We start from the raw sequence: 20,779 nt of genomic DNA on the forward strand, positions 1-20,779 counted from the left end.
TTATGAGATAGTATGCTGTGCTGGATTGTGAATTAAAATTGTAGGAATATTGTCTACAATACAATCATGTGAATTTATTTTCTTTGTCAACCAACTTTTCAATATATCCAAGAGATAAGAAAACTATATTAAACTGTGCATGTGAGTAAAGAAATGAAGTACTTATACAATGTAAACATGAGTAAGCTTGACATTTTTGTCCTTTTCATTTTGCAGTAGTAAACAGATCCATAATATCAAAGGCTACATGGGCCATCTAAGACAGTTAGCCAACACTATAGTTCAACAGGCTGAGTTTGGCCCCAATGAACACCGTATCAAGCGACTAATTCAGGTAAAAACTAAAGTTATGTGCACAAATGAGTTTTGTTAGATTTTTGCTGAAATATTTCTTAACCTCACAAGGTAGGGTGACCCAAAAAGAGAGGAAACACTTTTGCCATCACTTGTCTGATTACACTCTTGCCAGAAGCTTGCAGACATCATAGTTCAGATGGTCCTTTAAACTAAAGCATCCCCACCTCTCCTTCCGGGTGCAGGCAGTGTACTTACTTTCTCCAGGACTAGTCTGGCTACCTGGTTTACCTGAATCCCTTCATAAATGTCATAAAAATCACTTGGTCCACTCTTAATATTAGATATTCAAGCCCCTACCACTCCAAACCAATTTTATCTCCTTCCTCCAATCTTTCTGGGACATCCCAAACCCTTCCTTCCCTCCATTCCAGAGTTATACCTCCTCTTCTGTTATTACTCCATCCTCTCTAAATCTTTCTTTTTCTTTCAACAAACTCTAAATATCCTCTGAATAATGTGCTTGGTAACTCCATGCCTCCTAATCTCCAGTTTTCAAATTCTCTGAATCACATTTGCACCACATAGTGCCCTCAAACAGCAATTCCACTGCCTCTAGCTGCTGCCTTTTTGCTGCAGCCTTTAGAGGAAATTATGATGGTTTACTATATGTATGTGAGGTGTGTAAGTTAATCACTGTATGTGAGGTTTGCAGGTTAATGAATGTACATGTGAGGTGTGTAGGTTAATAGAAATGTGAGAGTTGTTCTGGTTAATAACACTTGTGTAGGTTAATAGAACTGGTTGTGTAAGGTGTGTGGGTTAACAGAATTTCAATGTGTAGATTTATAGAAGTGTTAGATATACAGTTATATAGAAGTGTTTGATGTGTGCTCGTTAGTAATGTTTATTTTATTTCAGGATCTTCCTGGGGATAAAGCCACACAGTGGGATGACTTTGTGTCAAATGCGCTTGCCGAAGTTAACCGTAAAAATGAGATTACGCCTTTACCGGTAAGATTAGCTAGAGTAGTTAGAAGCACCATAATGCTTAGGAGCTCAAAGTATTAAAGATGTATTGAGAAATAATTTTTTTTGGAAAGGGTGCAAAGTAAGTTTTGTGTGTGTGTGTGTGTGTGCGCGAGCATGTGCGCGTGCGTGTGTGCACGTGTGCGTGCGTGCGTGTGCACGTGTGTGTGCGCATGAATGTGTGGGTGTGTAATTACCTATTTGTAGTTACAGGAGCAGACATTTCCTACTGGTGTCTTGTCTTCTATGTTTGGTTTGTCATTAATTTACAGAAATTTCTTGTGGTTATATACTTATCCTATAATGCCTCTTCTTGGATGACAACTACACATAGAGAAACTTGTTAGTACCTTTCTCCAACTATTTTTTTCTTGATTTTCAATTAGCATTCTTGTTCTCACTGTTAATCCTAAAAATAGTATCTATTTTCTTGCATCCTCTTTTAATCTTGTGTGCTTATCACGTCTTCTCCTTTCCTCATATCAACCCACAAGCAATTTATTTTAATTTTTTTTTTTTTTTTTTTGTATTTCATATTTCTTAGCTCTTAGCTGAGTTACAGATAACTACCTCTTGCTGTGTATTTCTCTTTTGATCTAATGTATGTTGTGACTTTTTATTTCCATCCATATATGCTACCAATGTAGTATGTGTAATGTCATACAGAAAATCTCTTGCACATTGTAGTATTTCCTTTTAATCTTCCTGTGTTTTGTAGTTCACCAATTAGTCTTTCCTGTTAAACTCTCAGAAAATCTTATTTTTTTTTATTGAAATACTATGCAATTTGTCATTTAAATAATTTGTGGCACTTTAATGAATATTATGTATAGGATTTTGCTTATTAAACATAACTATATGAAGAGTATTGTTTTGCTCTCTTAGTGTTTTGTCCACTTTTCTATAATTGCTTTTTGCAGTTTTTTTTACAGCAACACATGTCAGCAAGACAAGTCTACAGTTTAACTTTTTTTTTTTTTTTTTTTTTAACATCTTCACAAGGTTTGCCATTTTCCATATCTGCCAGAAATGGAATCTCAAAAATATCTGGCATGGATAGTTTAGTTCTACATGCATTCACAGTTACAAACATCACATTTTGTATCTCTGCTCGTTCTCCTCTGATTTGGAAATTGTCATCAACTTTGTTCATTGTATTGTCTAAAATATTTAGTTTGTATTTTACCAATTTTCTATTTTCTACTATTTTTTTCAGTTTTTCTTATTTCTTCTTTCCTTAATTTTTTACATTAATTGTTGGCCTGTTTTTTGTGTTGGTTCCAAGTTTTCTTTTTTGTGGCTTTCCAATACTTTTCTTTGCAGAAAATTTGGTCCTAGATATGAGAGAATGGGTCAATGCAGTAAGAGTGAACATTATAAAAAAAATTCTGCCCCACACAGTGCATAATGGGAAAAAAAATTGCAACCATGTTTTTGGTTTAAATTAGCAACTTTGTGGTGTATTTTTTAATGGTTTTTATGGTTGTATTCTCAGTTTCTTGCTATCATTTGGTAGAATGGAAGATATATTACAGAAAGATGATGATTTTGATTGGTTTCAGGACAGGAAGTATCTTGAAATTAAGCTTCGAATAGGGGAAATATTAGATTTTTTGCTGATATTCCAGAGTAAATAAATCTTGTCACTCATCCAATACACTCCCAACTGGTGGGACTAATATGTGTTCATGAATGTGTTGCTATTATTTATACAATTATTGAAATAATGTGTAATAGTAAATCTTCTGGTTTTTTGTGTAAATAAAAATTCGAAGTGGAATTCATGTGTGAAACCTGGGAATGTAACTGATGAACCGAGGAAATATTATTTTAGTGCCAGGAATGCCTACATTGTTTATTCTGGACTCTGTTTTGAAATTTGTATTAAATTGGCCAAATTACCAATTTCTGATCACTTTGTTGGGTAGTTGATATAGTTGATTGGGTGGTTTCTTGTGCTCAGTCAATAAAATGGAAACCATACTAGCAAAATAGCTAGGAATTTGGTTGATTGTTCCAATGTAATTGGCCTAAAATAGGACTCAGAGTGGGGGAAAAATCACCGATGCGTAAATGTTGCTGACGGCAAAATTTGCAAATGTGTAATTTAGTAAGTTTACCATCAAATTTGTACTTTGTTTTATTACATTCAGAAAAAGATTCTCTACCATTTCATAAGAAAAATAACATATCTTTTTGAAAATTCTTGGACACTTGAGATTGGGGGTCTGGACACCTAAAGGGTTAACCCTTTCATCATCCAGACCCCTGAAATAAAATTTACTGTGTCAAAACTTAAAAAAAAAAAAATAAATAAAATTCTGAAATAGTAGAGAATCTTTTTCTGAAGGTAATGACACCAAAAGTATGAAATTTGATGGAAAACTTGTGGAACTGTGTAGGCACAATTTACACACCAGCAATTTTGCTGACTTTGATTCCTATTTTAAGTAGATTCCATTCTTCCAATCAACCAGATGCTTGAACTATTTCACTAGTATGCCTTCCATTTTATCATTTAAACACAAGAAACCACCCATTCAACTGTTTCAACTACCCTATAAAGTGATCAGAATTTGGTAATTTGATCATCACAAAAAAAAAATACCAATTTAAAAATAGTCTATAATAAACAGTATAGACATTTCTGGCACTAAAACATTTCTTCTGTTCATTAATCATGTCCCAGGCTTCTCCTATATTACACTTGCTTTCCATTTTGAAATCTTGTTCACACAAAAAATGGAAGATTTACTCTTAATTCTCTGATAATAAAATATAACCAGGAAAGTTTGTTCATGGTTTACAGCATCCCAGTAATTGAATCAGACTTATTAAAAATTCATTAGATTAAAATAGAATATTTCTGCTATTTGAGCTCAATTTCCAGCTACTTCCAGTCCTGAAACCAATGAAAATCATCTCTGTCTGAGTAATGTCTTTCATTCTATCAAATGATACCAAGAAACAGCCAATAAACCATGAAAACCATCCAAGAAATACCTCTAAGTTGTTATTTTAAACCATTTGCACAGACAGTTTTGTTTTTCCCATCATGCACCGTGTGGGGCAGGATTTTTTTTATTCGGAAAAAAACGCACTGCACATACCCATTCTCATATCTAGGCCAAAGTTTACCGCCTGCAGCTTCTCTGAGTGAGTTGAGCTCATGGCATGGAACTACGTCAGGGATCCTGGCCTCAATGACATAATTCTACCTTACCAAGAGCGAAAAGGTTAAACCATTCTTTGTAATTTTGTTTTTCCTAATTTTTTTAATGACCCATTTGATATTTTTGTGTAGTATATATTGCAGAACTTGTTCTATAACTTGTTATGCAGGTTCCTTGTGTTTTATTTAATTTTCTCTTTTTACTCTTGGATCAGTCTATTGTACATTCCTTGTAATTTTGTCAGTCCTTTTCTGTTAAAACTTTCCTTTCCTAAGGAATATCTTGCAACTGCAGAATGTGCAATGTATGCAACAAGGCTTGTTCCTGAGTTAAGGGGCATAAGCTATGAGGAGAGGCTAATGGAATTGAACCTAACGACACTGGAGGGCAGAAGAACCAAGGGAAACATGTTAACATAATACAAAATACTCCTGGGAATTAATAAGGTAGATAGGGATAGGGTATTTGAGAAGTGAAAAATTGCAGCTTGGGGGACACTGCTGGAAGCTAGTCACAGATGAGCCACAATGACATTAGGAAATATTTCTTCGGTCTCTGAGTTGTCATTAAGGAGAATGATCTTGGTGGGGAAGTAGTGGAGACAGGCTTCATACATAGTTTTAAGAGCAGATATGATAGGGCCCATGGGGCTAAGAGGGAGTAGATCTAAGAGTGGCAAGTTAAGAGCCAGGGCCACGATCTGAGAATAACCCCTGCAACCATAGAATTGCCCTTACCAAGTGGTTTCTGGTAATCTGATTTCTTTTATAATATGTGTTAGGTCTAATATGCGTGATGTGTTGTCTTCTCTCACTTGAGTTGTTGCTTTAAAAGTTTAATGTATAAAAAAAATCATCATTGCATTGATGAATTTAGCTGTCTAACATTCAAGCCTCATAGTGCCCTGTATATTTCCTTGATTCAAATCTCCAATTACAGTGTCTTATTTTATTACTGTGCATGTTAGTCTGCATGTTTGAATATTCACTTGCTTGTGTGCTTTTTGTGAATATACCTTACACAGTTGTTTGCACAATAATTATATTTTTATGTAGACATTGTGCTAGTAAATTCTTTTCATGCTTACCATTTTTTGACACTAAAGTCTTCATGTGAGAAGTGAAGCCTACTTTTTTTTTTTTCTGTTCTAAATCCCTTTATATATATGTTTTGTAATGGTAAGTGCCATGTAGCTTGTGTGTTTATTTTTTGTTTATATAAATCTACTGTCTTGCTCATATTCTATTCCTAATTTGATGTAGGTGATCAGGTAAAACTGTTGAGAAAAGGGCAATTTTAAAGCATTTTCTATCAGTTCATAAAATTCTGGAAAAAATTGGATGTGGTATTAGTTGTAAGAGAAAGGAAGTAAAGATTGTAATTGTGGTGACAGAAAGCAGCTTAGCGATAGTATTTGTAGTAATGTGATTTGAAGAACTGTGTCAAATTTGGAGTCAAACAGTTTTTATTCAGTAGCTGTCAGGCGAGATAAAACTACAGTGTGTGTGGGACAAACTTAACGCTAAGTTGCATTTTGCTCACCGATTACACAGTTAATCTGAAAATAAAAAAAATAATTTAAGATATCCACAGAATGTAGCAGTCTTAGCTGCACATATGTACACTGCCTTGGAATTTGTTTGCACCCTTAAAACTAACAGTGGACCTTCCAGGTCTAGAGTTTAGTAACACAGTCTACCTGATGGAAAACCTTTCACCACACAGTAGATGAAGTACTACAAAAGCACGGACAGTTGCAAATGTTGCCAAGCTAATTTGATGATGCCATAATAGGGCTTGTATAGTATTTATTGTATGCTTGCTATTTTGAAAATCTCATCATTTATGAATTTGTAATTTGTTCATTATTTATGAAGACATTTTCAAAGTAAAACATGTGGATCTGGAAATATAATAAGTAATTAGTAATTAAAATAATGCAAGGATGTTGCAGTTTGGAGGGTCATCTGGACTATATTGTCAGTGTTTTTCTGGCAAGACAGTGATTGAGTGAATGATAGTGAAAGTGCTATTTTCATTGGGTTACCCTACCTTGGTGGGAGATGGCCGGAGAGTTAACAAATAAGCAGCAGCAGCAGCAGCAGCAGCTGCTGTCCCCGCTGCCATTGTTGTTAGACTTCATAGGACACACTTGAGCTGTGGTGGAATGAGTTAAGTGACCACACTGTCCCTCCATTTTGCACTCGCTACACCACTCTCCATTTTAGACCTAATCTTATCCCTGGATAATATCCTCAACACACACAAAAAGAGAATACTGGTAATGTTGGAGGCTCTAAGAAGAAGAAAGCATGAAAGTCTGGGCATCTTAAAAAGAGTGAGAAATTTGAGTTAGTGTAATGGTCCCTGGTGTTAGTTACTATGACTATTCTCTCATGAAGGAAGCCTGCTCATTTTCTTTGGAAGAAATATACAGCAACTACATCAACCACAAGATTATTTTAGGCTTTGGGTAAATACTGTGTGCATTTTTTTTTTTTTTTACTAAGGACTTGACAGCACAAGGATGTCATGGGCATGTATAAAGAACATTTAATAAATTATAATTTGACAACTCAATTTAAGTCAATTACTGTACACTTGTTCCAGTGTATAAACTTTACTACATCCAACTAGGATTAGTCGGTCAACCTGAACCATTTCCACACCTCTAAATCAACATGGAATAGCATCTGTATTGTAAACTGTCAAAAATGTTATTGATTTTAATGAGTTAGGACCCTAATGGGTTTAGAGTTTCTTTTTTATAATAATAATAATTTAATGAGTTAGGTATTAAAAAAAATTGTTTTAGAGAAGTCATGGAATGCAGCCCATTTTTTTCCTACAAGTTATTCACTCACACATATAGCTCTGATTTCAGGAACATAACCTGTGTGAAACCTGGCAGTCTACTGCACCTATATTAATTTGTACAATTGGTGGTTTTTGTTTGCAAGGAATTTCTTAAAAAAAAAAAAATAAATACACCCTACTACAATACCCGTATCAAACAAATATTTTGGTAGATTTTTATTTTTTCCTATTAAGAAATTAAGTTGATTTAGTGATAGTACAATATTTCACAGCAATTTTGACTAAACAAAAGCGACTTTGTGTAGGTGAGAAGATTCTTATTTGCTTTGCATTAGTTTTGTTATGGTTTGCCTGTACTGAGCATGTTTAAGGTTCTAATGGCTTTATTGTATTCTAAGGATTTTAACCCTTTGACTGTCGCAAGCCCCTTTCTGAAACTGTCATTCTGTGTCACAAAATTTTTGGAAAAAAAAAAAAAAAAATTTCTTATGAAATGATAGAGAATATTTTCCTGATGGTAATGACACCAAAAGTACGAAATTTGGTTGAAAACTCACGGAATTATGCTCCCGCGAAGTTAGTGGTCTCAGTGTCATATATGGATCAGTGATTTTGCCGAATATGAGCCCTGTTTTTGGCCAATTCCATTGTTCCAGTTGACCAAACTCATAGCTTTTTCTTTAGAACTCCATTTTTTTCTATCACTTAAGTACAAGAAACCGCTCATTTACCGATTTGAACTACCCAATAAAGTGGTCAGAATTTGGCAATTTGGCCAATTTCATGCAAATTAAAAGAGATGCAAATTTCAAAATAGGGTCCAGAATAAGCAATATAGACATTCTTGGCACTAAAATAACATATCCTCTGTTCATTAGTCATGTATCTAGGCCCCTCTTATATTACTATTGCTTTCTATTTTGATTTTTTATTCATACAAAAAATACAAAATTTACTGTTATGCAGACTACTGCATTATTGTAAAAATGGTATAAATAATACCAGTGCACTAGTGAAAGAATATTAGACTCCCCAGTTAACGTTTATTAGATGTGTGGTGTGATTTGCTTACACTTGAACATTGGTAAAAATCGAACATTTCCGCTATTTTGAGCTCAATTTCAAGGTCGTTTTCATCGTGAAACTAATCAAAATCATCTCTCTTTCTGCAATATCTTTTCCATTTTATCACGTGAGACCATGAAAACGAGAATACAACGATAAGTACTATACGAAAATACATCTCAAAGTCGGCGTTTTAATCGAAAAAAAATGTCAGTTTTTTTTCTCATGCACTGCGTGCTGCAGGATTATTTTTATGTGGTGCACACTGACCACACAGACCCATTCTCTTACATGTGGGCCTACCAGCTTTCTCCTGCTTGATTTGAAGCCGCTAGAATTATTGAGTATACAGTGGACCCTCGAGTTTCAGCAGCATCGACTTTCGTGAAATCCGACTTTCGGCAAGTTTTTTTGGCAAAATTTGGCCTCGCAGTTCATGATTAGATTCGTGATTCGGCGACCGTCTGGTACCCGTCCGCTCGTCACCGCACACACAAAGCCAGTCACCCACGCCATTCACGCTCAGTGTGCCATTGTTTACCAACACGTGACCACCCTGCGGGTTCATACGTAATAATCCATTGTTTTTTGTGATTGCAACTGCTAAATAAGTCACCATGGGCCCAAGGAAAGCTAGTGCAAGCCCTTTGGTAAAGAAAGTCAGGAACACGATCGAATTCAAGAAGGAAATCATTGAAAAATATGAGTGTGGAGTGCTTGTTACAGAGCTTGGATGAACTTCACCCTAACAAAGCTGTTGCAGGCCGTATTGGCAACATGTACAATGAGTGTGTTGTGTCCCACTTCAGACAAATCTTAAAGAAACGCCAGAAACAGAGCTCTCTGGACAAATATTTTGTGCAGCAGGGTTCCAGCGACTCTCAAGTTGTTCCCAGTGCCAGTGTCTTTAAAAACAAAGAAGGGAAGTAAACCCAGATAAGGACTTCATACCTGAAGTCCAAACAATAGTGTACACTTCCTCCTATCCCCTCCTCCCGTCTTCCATCCACCCAGAAGTCTTCAGTAAAGGTAAGTGTAATATTATTATTTTTTATATGCATGTACTTGATTTCTCATTGTTTTCAGTATGTAAATCTTTATTTAATTTAAAAAAAATATTTTATTTTAATATTTTTGGGTGTCTGGAACGGATTAATTTTATTTCCATTATTTCTTATGGGGAAAATGGTTTCGCCATTCGGCAATTTCAACTTTCGGCAGGCTCTCTGGAATGGATTAATCACGAAACTCGGGGTCCACTGCATATACGTACGTCCAAAACACTGGCTCGTAAGATGTATATATACGACCAAAACAGTCAAAGGGTTAAGAAATTCAAAACATACAGATTACATACTTAACAAAATTGTGTATTGTATAGTACATACACTGTTCTGTATAGTATGGTCATCATTGGATTGTTTGACCTTTTTTTTTCTTCTTTGTTTTTATAAAGTTTTTATTGTGTTGTGTACTGGGATAGGAGAGCAAGAATACTTCATTATTGAGCAATATTTATAAAAAATTTTTTACTTAAAAAGTACTCTTAAGAATTTTTAACATAACTACTCCCCAATATCTATGAATTTTGCATTTGTAAATTTGCATGTCAGCATATTTTTATTTATCCAATGCTTGTTTCAGCTCATGGGTTTACAACTTGTACACACTAGTATGTCATGATCTGTGAACTGGGCTCTCTCAATTGAAACTCAGTGTTGTGGTATTGTCTGTGAGCTTGTCACTTGGATCTACATGTGTATGCTATTATATTTCTTTGTGTGCATACATGTTTGTTAGATGCCCCACCTTTACTACAATTTACCCAAAACAGTTAGATTAATTCTGTCTGGAGGGTATGGGAGTCCTGAGGGTCTGGAATGAATTTCTCTTTATTGAAATAATGCATATATATTCGTCTCATGGGGTGCATCCCTTACAATTACTGATAGGGTATAATAATATGCTTGGAAAGTCAGATTATTGAAGTTGATGGAATTATTTTTAGGTACAACCAACTGGCCTTCTTATTAGATACTTCACTAAAAGCACAACTCAAACTCTGTTGTCACTCTTCATCTCAGGTTCAGGGGATGCATCATCATCTTGACACTGATGACGATTCCGACGATGATTCAAATTTTTATCCACAAATTTTTGACAGACCCATTGTCAAACAGGTTAGCAGTTCTTGGAGTGTATGACTCGTGCTACAGTGCTCTACTGATCAGCAGTGGCTGCTATGCCAACTTTGCCGCTCTCTTGTACTCTGTTTCTTCTGCAGTGATCCACCAACGTTCAACCATTACTTTACTTACATTAATGGGTATATGGAAAAGCAGTACAATAAAACAGAGCAAGTCATTCTAAGATTCATAGTAGTAGTGTCAGGTCATAGTTTTGGGTTATGCACAGAGTATTGCTAAAGGTGACAATCGAACAATCAGTATATCAATAGCATAGTCTTTTTCACTGGATCATTTTGTCATGCATGAGAAATAAGCTTGCATGCATAAGGAATATCTTCTCCAACTTGTGCTTGTCATTGTGGCATGCATGCCACTGCTTGTGTAGCTACTGTATTAGCTTCAAAATGTTTAATTTCAAAAAGTTTTGAAATTCACCTCCAAAGATATTAAATATATCAAGGGATAAGTTTATATACTCTTTATGAATAAATATTTGAACCAAATTTTTGTTTTGTCTTAAATAGAATACATTCTCAACTTGTTTTGCTTATAGCTTGTTTCTTTTTCTTTTTTTTTTCCTTATCGCTCCCTCCCCCAATCCTGCACTGTGATGTGTTATCATGCAATACTTTAATCTGCATGCTTGATAGAGGAACTACATGCTTAGTGGTAGCTCTTCTGGAAGCGAGCATGATTGGGGGTTGACTTCGGTTGAGGGAGACGAGACAGAAGGGGGCCCACATATGTACCAAGAGAGGCAGGAGGAAAGTGAGGAGGAGAACAAGGAAGCAGAACATGTATTGGGCCAAGAAACTGAAACTTATCAACTTATGGCAAGAAACAAGGTGATTAATCAGAACCAGGATCGATTATACGACAGTCATCTATGAATCCTGGATTAATTAAAGAGAGTTGCACATAAATATGCTTAGCTCTGCTCCTATAGCTATAAATAGGCAGTTACACACACATATATCTTTCATAATCATGATGTGACTTTTAATTACAAAACGTTTGTCTTCCTGTTCAAAGTTGTATTTGTCAGTAATTAACAAAGGATAAACCAAAAAAATCCAAAATTATAGAGATTCATTATATAAAATAAATTATGAATTTGTGCATAAAATAAATTTTCTGTAACAAAACGTAATGTTTTCAGAATATCTAGTATTCATCTTGATAATGTTTTAAGTGCAATATATCTGCATGTTTTGGTGGGAAAACGTGATTCTTGAAAGGAAAGGATAAATAACTTTAGGTTTTCCACTTAAAGTTGATCAAGTTGTTTATAAATGTATGTTGTGCTTTTTGGGCAGAGTCAGTTAAACAACCTGAACTGGCCTAGAAATTAATCTTTGAAAACTTTCTTTTATGCATTGGTAAATACATTGTTGTGAAGTAACATACAATTAATTTTGTATTAAAACTGACTTAATCTTGCTAAAATTAACATAATGTAATTTAACTTAATTCTACCCAACATACCTTAGGTCAGTTTAAATTTAATTATTAGTATATTTAACAAATTAAATATTAATTTTGTCTTGTTCTGAGTTTGCCGAGTTATTGCAATGGTGAATGTACACTTGGCATGTTTGCCAAAGTGATAGTTGTTTTATAAGCCAAAAAGTTATGCTCCTTTTGCTACAAATAGGTACAGTAATTATGCAGTACTAAGCTTTTTATAATTACATTGAGCTAATCCAGTACCATAAGAAATATTTTTTTTATACTGTTATATGTGCACACTCAAAAGACAGAGCCAACATTTTGAGATAGCTTCACATCCATTCAACTTGCACAGTATACAGAGTCGCTGGGTGAGACTCGTAAACCTTCATTCTGACACACAACATGCTTCTGCAGGTTATTTGTTTTATTTCTGCTTGCTTCAAATGAAATATTCAATGTTATATTCTTAATATCTTCCTGTCATGATTATATCTTCAGGAGCCTTCTAATAAGTCTTGTTCACTAAGTGATATTCAGATAACTTCCTCAGTTCATGTCTCTTCCCTCACACCTTCAGTGATTACACTGTCTTTAGTTTCTATAATATAGTATTGTTCAAATTAATATCTGAATTTATTATTGTCTTCTCTCTCTGCATATCTACCTACAGAAGAGTTGGGACATGGACTCCATGATGCAGGTGCATACAACAACATCCAATTTGCTAATGTTTCTGAAGCCTTTCCAGTTTTTCTCTTGTCTTGATCCTTAACCTTCCTTAATTATTTTATATTTCTTTCCAACTATCCTGCAATCTACATAACTTAAATGGCAAACCACTTCTCTTGGTTCTTTTTTATCATCAAAGTAACTTCTAAAATTTGGTAGCTTTTAGAGGTAATTCATAAACACTATCATTTTCCTCCCAAGGGAGTATTGCTTGGTGGGTAGACAATCTTAAACTTTTGGCTTGTCTTATGTGTTTCCTGCTTTCATGTAAATTGAAACTTTTTGCATTACAAATAATTTTTCAGCAAGTATAACGATGTAGCAGGAGCACATGTTCTACTTTATATAAAGTACTCTGTCATCATGATTTGACCTGACTTTTGCCTCCTCCCCTCCTTACCTCATCACCACCTGTGTTTTCATTGCCTTTCTTGTCTTCTGCCTTGGTGGTTTCTCTCCTGTGGGGATTTTATCCTATGCCTATGGGCCAAAAGCCTTCTTGCAGTGCTGCTCTGTTCTCCTAGTACTGCTACTCTTATTATTCCAGAATTTTTCCCTAGTTTTTCCACTACCTTATATCTACATTGATCACTGTTGTACTTATGCTGCTGCTACCATACTACTTATATACTACTACTTGTATACTACTACTTATATACTACTACTTATATACTACTACTTATATACTACTACTTGTATACTACTACTTGTATACTACTACTTGTATACTACTACTTGTATACTACTACTTGTATACTACTACTTGTATACTACTACTTGTATACTACTACTTGTATACTACTACTTGTATACTACTACTTGTATACTACTACTTGTATACTACTACTTGTATACTACTTGCTGCCCATGCTGTGCTGCTGTGCTGCTGCTCTGCATGCTGCTGTGCTGCTGCTTGTACTGCTGCTGCTGCTGTGCTGTGCTCTGCTGTGCTGTCTGTGCTGCTGTGCTGCTGTGCTGTACTGCTGCTGCTGCTGCTGCTATGCTGCTGCTGCTATGCTGCTGCTATGCTGCTGCTGTTGCTGCTATGCTGCTGCTATGCTGTTGCTGCTATGCTGCTGCTGATATGCTGTTGCTGTTATGCTGCTGCTGCTATGCTGCTGTGCAGTGCTGTGCTGTACTGCTGTGCAGTGCTGCTGTGTTGCTGTGCTGTACTGCTGTGCAGTGCTGCTGTGCTGTACTGCTGTGCAGTGCTGCTGTGTTGCTGTGCTGTACTGCTGTGCTGTACTGCTGCTGTGCTGCTGCTGCTTGCTGATGCTGTGCTGCTGCTATGCTGTGCTGCTGCTATGCTATGCTGCTGTGCTGTGCTATGCTGCTTTGCTGCTGCTGCTGTGCTGCTGCTATGCTATGCTGTGCTGCTGCTGCTTGTGCTGCTGTGCTGTGCTACTACTGTGATGCTACTGTGCTATGCTGTGCTGCTGCTGTGCTGCTATGCTACTGCTGTGTATGCTGCTGCTGTTGCTGTGCTGCTGCTGTGCTGTACTCTACTGTGCTATGCTGCTAACTATGCTGTGCCTACTGCTATGCTGGCACTGCTGCTATGCTGCTGCTGCAGCTGCTGCTGTGCTGTATGCTGCTATGCTGCTGCTGTGCTGTGCTGCTTGCTATGCTGTAACTGTGCTGCTGCTGTGCTGTGCTGCTGCTGTGCTGCTGTATGCTGTGCTGCTATGCTGCCTGCTGTGCTGTGCTGCTGCTGTGCTGCTATGCTGTACTGTGCTATGCTGTGCTGCTGGCTGCTGCTATGCTATGCTGCTGCTGCTGCACTATGCTGCTATGCTGTGCTGCTCTGCCACTGTGCCTGCTGCTGCTGCACATGCTGTGCTGCTGCTGTGCATGCTGCTATGCTGTGTGCTGCTGTACTGCGTGCTGCTGTGCTGCGTGCTGCTGCTGATGCTGTGTGCTGCGGCGCTGTGCTGTGCGCACTGCTGCTGTGCTGTGCTGCTGTCTGCTGTATGCTGCTGCTATGCTGCTGCCATGCATGCTTGCTGCTATGCTATGCTGCTTGCTGTATGCTCTGCTATGCTGTACTGCTCTGCTATGCTGCTATGCTGTGCTGTGCTGCTGTGCTGTGCTGCTGCTGTGCTTGGTGCTGCTATGCTGTGCTGCCGTTATGCTGTTCCTGCTGTGCTGTGCTGCTGCCTGCTGCTGCTGCTGTGCTGCTGCTATGTGCTGCTGCTATGCTGTGCTATGATGCTGTACTGCTAATATGCTATGCTGCTGCCTATGCTAATGCTGCTATGTGCTGCTTGCTGTGCTGCATGCTGTGCTGCTATGCTATGCTGCCACTATGCTATGCTGCTGCTGTGCTGTGCTGCTGTGCTGTGCTGCTGCTGTGCTGCTGCTGATGCTGCTGTGTTGCTGCTGTGCTGTGCTGTGCTGTGCTGCTATGCTGCTGCTGTGGCGCTGCTGTGCTGTGCTGCTTGTGCTGTGCTGTGCTAAGCTGTGCTGCTGCTGATGCTATGTGCTGCTGCTGTGCTGTGCTGCTGTGCTGCCTGCTATGCTGCTGCTAGTGCTGCTGTGCTAATGCTGCTGCTGTGATGCTGCTGCTCTTGCTATTCTGCTGCTGTACTAATACTGCTGCTGTGCTGCCTGTGCTGCTGCTGCTGTGCTGCTGCTGCTATGCTCTGCTGCTGTGCTGTGTGCTGCTGCTGTGCATGCTGTATGCTGCTGTGCTGCGTGCTGTATGCTGCTGTGCTGCATGCTGCTGTGCTGTGCTGTACTGCTGCTGTGCTGTGCTGCTGTATGCTGTGCTGCTGTGTGCTGCTATGCTGTGCTGCTGTGCTATGCTGTGTGCTATGCTGCTGCTGTCTGCTGCTTGCTGTGCTATGCTGCTGCTGCTATGCTGCTGCTGCTGCTGCTATGTTGCTGCTATGCTGTTGCTGCTATGCTGCTGCTGCTATGCTGCTGCTGCTGCTGCTATGTTGCTGCTATGCTGTTGCTGCTATGCTGCTGCTATGCTGCTGCTGTATGCTGCTGTAGCATGTGCTGCTGCTGTGCTGTGCTGCTGCTGTGCTGCTGCATGCTGCTGCTGCTGCTGTACTGCTATGCTGCTGCTGCTGCTTGCTATGCTACTGCTGCTGTGCTGTGCTGCTATGCTATGTGCTATGCTGTCTGTGCTGTGCTACTGTGCTGTGCTGCTGCTGTGCTGTGCTGCTGTGCTGCTGCTGTGCTTGCTGCTGCACTGCTGTGCTGTGCTGTGCTGCTGCTGCTACTGCTGCTGCTGCTGTGCTGCTGCTGCTGCTGCACTGTGCTGCTGATGCTGTGTGCTGCTGCTGCTGCTATGCTGTGCTGCTGTGCTGTGCTGCTGCTGTGCTGTGCTGTGCTGCTGTGCTGCTGCTGTGCTGCTGCTGTGCTGCTGCTATCTGCTGTGCTGCTGCTATGCTGTGCTGCTGTATGCTGCGCTGTGTGCTGCTGCTGTGCTGCTGCTGTGCTGTGCTGCTATGCTTGCTGCTGCTGCTGCTGTATGCATGCTGCTGCTATGCTGTGCTGTGCTGCTGTGCTGTGCTGCTATGCTTGCTGTGCTGCTGCTGTGCTATGCTGTGCTGCTGCTGCTGTGCTGTGCTGCTATGCTTGCTGCTGTGCTGTAATGCGCGTATGCTGTGTGCTGTATGCTGTGCTGCTGCTGTGCTGCTTGCTGTGCTGCTGTGCTGTGCTGTACTGCTCTGCTGCTGCTGTGCTGCTGCTGTCTGCTGCTGCTGCTTGCTGTGCTGTGCTTGCTACTGCTGCTTGCTGTGCTGTGCTGTGCTACTGTGCTGTGCTGCTGCTTATGCTGTGCTCTGCTGCTTTGCTATGCTATGCTTTTGCATGCTGCTGCTATGCTATGTGCTGCTGTGCTGTGCTGCTATGTGCTGCTGTGCTGTGCTGTATCTATGCTGCTATGCTGCTGCTGCTGTCTACTAACTATGTGCTACTACGCTGCTGCTGCTGTACTGCCTGTGCTGCTATGCTGTATGCTGTGCTACTGTGCTCTGCTATGCTGCTATACTGCTACTGTGCTGTCTGTGCTGCTATGCTGCTATGTGCTGCTGTCTTGCTGCTATGTAGTGCTGCTGTGCTGGCTGCTGCTATGCTGTGCTGCTGTGCTGTGCTGTGCTGTTGTGCTGTCTGTATGTATGCTGTGCTGCTGCTATGCTGTGCTGCTGCTGTGCTGTGCTGTGTGCTGTGCTGCTGCTTGCTGCTGCTTGCTGCTGCTGCTATGCTATGCGCTGCTATGCTGTGCTGCTGCTTTGCTACTGTGCTGCTGCTGTGCTGTACTGCATATGCTGTTGCTGTATGCATGCTGCTTTGTGCTTGCTTGCTGTACTATGCTTTGCTGCTGCTGTGCTTGCTCTGCTGTGCTATGCTGCTATGCTGCTGCGTGCTGCTGCTGTTTTGCTGCTATGCTATGCTGCTGCTGCTATGCTATCTGCTTGCTTACTGCTCTGTGCTGCTGCTGCTCTGCTATGCTGTGCTGCTGCTTGCTGCTGCTGCTTGCTGTTGTGCTGCTGCGTGTATGCTGTGCTGCATGCTGTGCTGCTTGCTGCTGCTATGCTGCTGCTGTGCTTGCTGCTGCATGCTGTGCTGCTGCTATGCTGTGCTGTGCTGTATCTGCTGCTATGCTGTGCTGCTGCATGCTGCTGCTGTGCTGCTACTGCTGCTGTGCTACGCTGCTGTGCTGTGCTGTGCTGCTGCTATGCTGCTGTTGCTGTTGCTGCTGTGCTGCTATGCTGCTGCTATGCTGCTGCTGTTATGCTGTTATGCTGCTGCTGCTGCTATGCTGCTGCTGCTGTTGCTGTTCTGCTGCTGCTATGCTGCTGCTGCTGTTGCTGTTCTGCCGCTGCTATGCTGCTGCTATGCTGCTTCTGCTATGCTGCTGCTGCTGCAATGCTGCTGCATGCTGTGCTGTGCACGGTGCTACTGCTATGCTATGCTGTTGCTCTGCTGCTGCTGTGCTGCTGTGCTGCTGTCTGCTGCTGCTGTGCTACTGTGCTATGCTGTTGCTGTACACTGTGCTGTGCACTGCTGTGCTGTGCCATGCTGCTGCTTGCTGTTGCTGTGCTGCTGTGTTATGCTGCTGCTGAGCTACTGTGTTCTGCTTCAGTGCATCTGTGCATGCTGCTGCTACTTGCTGCTATGCTGTTGCTGCTATGTGCTGCTGTGTGCTATGTACTGCTGTGCTATGCTACTTTATGCTACTGATGCTGCTGCTGACTGTTACTAGCTCATGCTGTACTGCTAGTAGCACTGACTACTGTACTACTACTGCTTCTGCTGTCACTGTCACTACTCCCATTTTCATTATTAATACTATTACTGTTATGGTATTACCATTATTACTCACAGGAGACATGATGACATTTTGGTCTGACTTGAACTATTTACTAGTCATGCAGACTAGTTAACGGTCTGAGTTTTACTAAAACTTAGTCATAAGTTTGTCTTCTGTGTGCAGGTTATTTGTGTATTGTTCCAGTCACAGTAATGTGCCTTTTTATTCACTGCTACTATTACTGCTGTTACTATTACTACTATTTCAGTTACTATTACTTTAGTTACTATTACTACTGATACTATTATTACAATGCTATTGCTATTTCTGTTTCTATAACCACTGCTGCCACCACCACTATTACCTCTCCTTTCTTCTCCTGCTGCCTCATATATTCTGGCCTTCTTTTCTTTTCTCTTATTTCTTCAGTTTGATTTGTCAATATCATTCACTATCATTCATGTCTATCATATTTCCAACCTTTTTATCATAAGGAGGCACCCACCAGTAATTGAAAGAAAGGTATTATAGAGAGAAAGCAGTGTTTCAGCACTGCAAATTATACAGTTGAAGATTAATGCTGGTAATCGAGGTGAACAAGGTGGCTAGGTTTGGTCCAGGTTTCGTTTATGAGCATTAAGGGTGATTGAAATGCACAAGTGTGAGAGTAACATTGTATAGAATCCTTACTTGGATACATAAGTGACAGGTAAGATGAAAGCACTCTTGGCAAGAGAAGAAAGATAGAAGCTTCATCTGACTTCATTATAGTGGGCACAGTGAATGTCATGATCCTGAAGGTGAAATCACTCATGAATGAGAAAAGGGCTACTTTGCACTTGATTCATCACTGTCCTTGTAGGAGAGATGAAGGTATGAACATCACATTATTAATAATATGGTGGACCTGGTATGATCATACTGATGGGTTGTATGTAAACCACACACATGCACTCATCTTGACATTTAATAAGGAAACCTTTTACAATGAGTGGCTAGAACAGGCACTACATACAGTACAAAAGGTCAAGTGAACATTAGTTAAAAGTGAGGTGATGTAATAAAGGAGGGCTGATAGCATCTCTCCAGTGTAAATTGGTAGGCCTCATGCAGTGCTCCCTGGCATAACTTGGTATTATCTAATGATGGTGTCACCCTTCAGAAGCAATCATTTGGTCAGGGTTTTGTATATGCTGAACTGGCTGATTTTCATCATAGTTGGTTTTTGGTATCGTGGCTGTTAAGTGCTTGCGTCTGATTGTCACTTTTGCGAATTATCACCTTAGTTTTATTAAATTTAACGATGCCCCTGGTGCTGTTCCATCTTGTATGGAGACATTATTTTGTTCGTCCTACCTGCAGGAGTATTTGTGTTTGCAAATCCTGAGTTCTAATATAAATAATGGCTTGGTAGTGGAATTATCTATATGCCTGCTTTTGTTTTTCATAAGTCTTTGATAGAGGTTGAGCCAATAGTAGCTACTTTCATTTAACTGTCATTAGTACTGAAACATTAGAAGCCACACCACTAATTGGTAAAATGATGTACTCGACAGGGAGGTATGTTATCAATGTTGGTCCTGTTGAGAATGCACATAGCTCTCTTCCTGCCATCACTAATATAGTGTAGCTGGAAGTGAAGCAATTGGAAGGCCTGTGTAAAGGTTTTTCCAATCTCCTTCCTGGTATTGTGTGCTGAAAACATTAAAAGTTAAGGAAAAATTGTTAATGTGACACTTCTGTTATGTTATGATAGGAATAGAATTGTATCGAGTCATTCTTGTATGTAGGCTTCCTGCAGACTTGGAACAGGAGTCTCTCCTCTCATGGGGAGTAACACATTAAGAAATGGTAAGTGCTGTTACTCCATACTGGAGGAGAGAGGCTACATACAAGAATGACTTGAAAGATTTCTATTCCCATTGTAACAGCAGGACAGAGAAGCATCATAGAATTTTTTTATATAGCAGTACCTGACAGGCAGATAGGAATACCATAAACAGCTTTTCCAATATCTTCACTTACCACTACACTATGTCAACTGAAGGTGGTGAGCTACTTGTATTCTCAAAAGGAGAAGCAACACACACACTTGCCAAACACACTATTTTTACCAGGTAGTAGAGTGGTTTCTAGTGTATCATTGCTAATGAGAGACAGTTCTGTGAAAGTAGCTACCATTGCATTGACTTCAAGAAAAGCTTGTCAAAAACTAAGAGTGGATATATAGGCAATTTCATTATCAAAGCTGGCATTTGCATCATACCCATTGGAGGTAGTACCATTAAGTATCACAGACACAAATAGGCCTGCAGTCAGGATGACAAATATATATCTTCTTTCTTCTTTCAACAAACCAGCCGTATCCTACCGAAGCAGGTTAGCCCAAAAAGAAAAATGAAAGTTTATCTTTTTAACTTCAGTAATATATACAGGAAAAGGGGTTATTAGCCTCTAGCTCCCAGCATTTTAGTCGCCTCTTACTCTGTGTGTGTGTGTGTGTGTGTGGGGGGGGGGGGTATGGCGGGGTGGAGACAAAAAATGTTATCTGTGGATGCAAAGAAGGGAATGTATGAAAGTATAGTGGTACCAACTCTCTTATATGGGTGTGAAGCTTGGGTTGTAAATGCTGCAGTGAGGAGGCAGTTGGAGGCAGTGGAGATGTCCTGTCTAAGGGCAGTGTGTTGTATAAATATTATGCAGAAAATTAGGAGAAGGTGTGGAGTTAATAAAAGTATTAGTCAGAGGGCTGAAGAGGGAATGTC

General features: G+C 39.7%; 1 protein-coding gene across 11 annotated transcripts in view; it reads left to right on the forward strand.

The window, feature by feature from the left end:
* The window catches only part of fmt (phosphatase 6 regulatory subunit 1-like protein fmt), a 113,257-nt gene that overhangs the window by 53,623 nt on the left and 38,855 nt on the right, over window positions 1-20,779 (forward strand). For 5 of the 11 annotated variants that reach the window (XM_070097158.1, XM_070097157.1, XM_070097165.1 and 2 more), the window contains 5 exons: window positions 217-334; window positions 1,216-1,308; window positions 10,463-10,558; window positions 11,218-11,412; window positions 12,690-12,719. In XM_070097158.1, coding sequence (XP_069953259.1) covers window positions 217-334; window positions 1,216-1,308; window positions 10,463-10,558; window positions 11,218-11,412; window positions 12,690-12,719 — 532 coding nt within the window. The remainder of the gene's footprint in view (window positions 1-216; window positions 335-1,215; window positions 1,309-10,462; window positions 10,559-11,217; window positions 11,413-12,689; window positions 12,720-20,779) is intronic. The other 6 variants (XM_070097159.1, XM_070097163.1, XM_070097166.1 and 3 more) reach the window with 6 other exon arrangements.

This window comes from Cherax quadricarinatus, chromosome 56, assembly GCF_038502225.1.
Source record: "Cherax quadricarinatus isolate ZL_2023a chromosome 56, ASM3850222v1, whole genome shotgun sequence".
Taxonomy (NCBI): Eukaryota; Metazoa; Arthropoda; class Malacostraca; order Decapoda; family Parastacidae; genus Cherax; species Cherax quadricarinatus.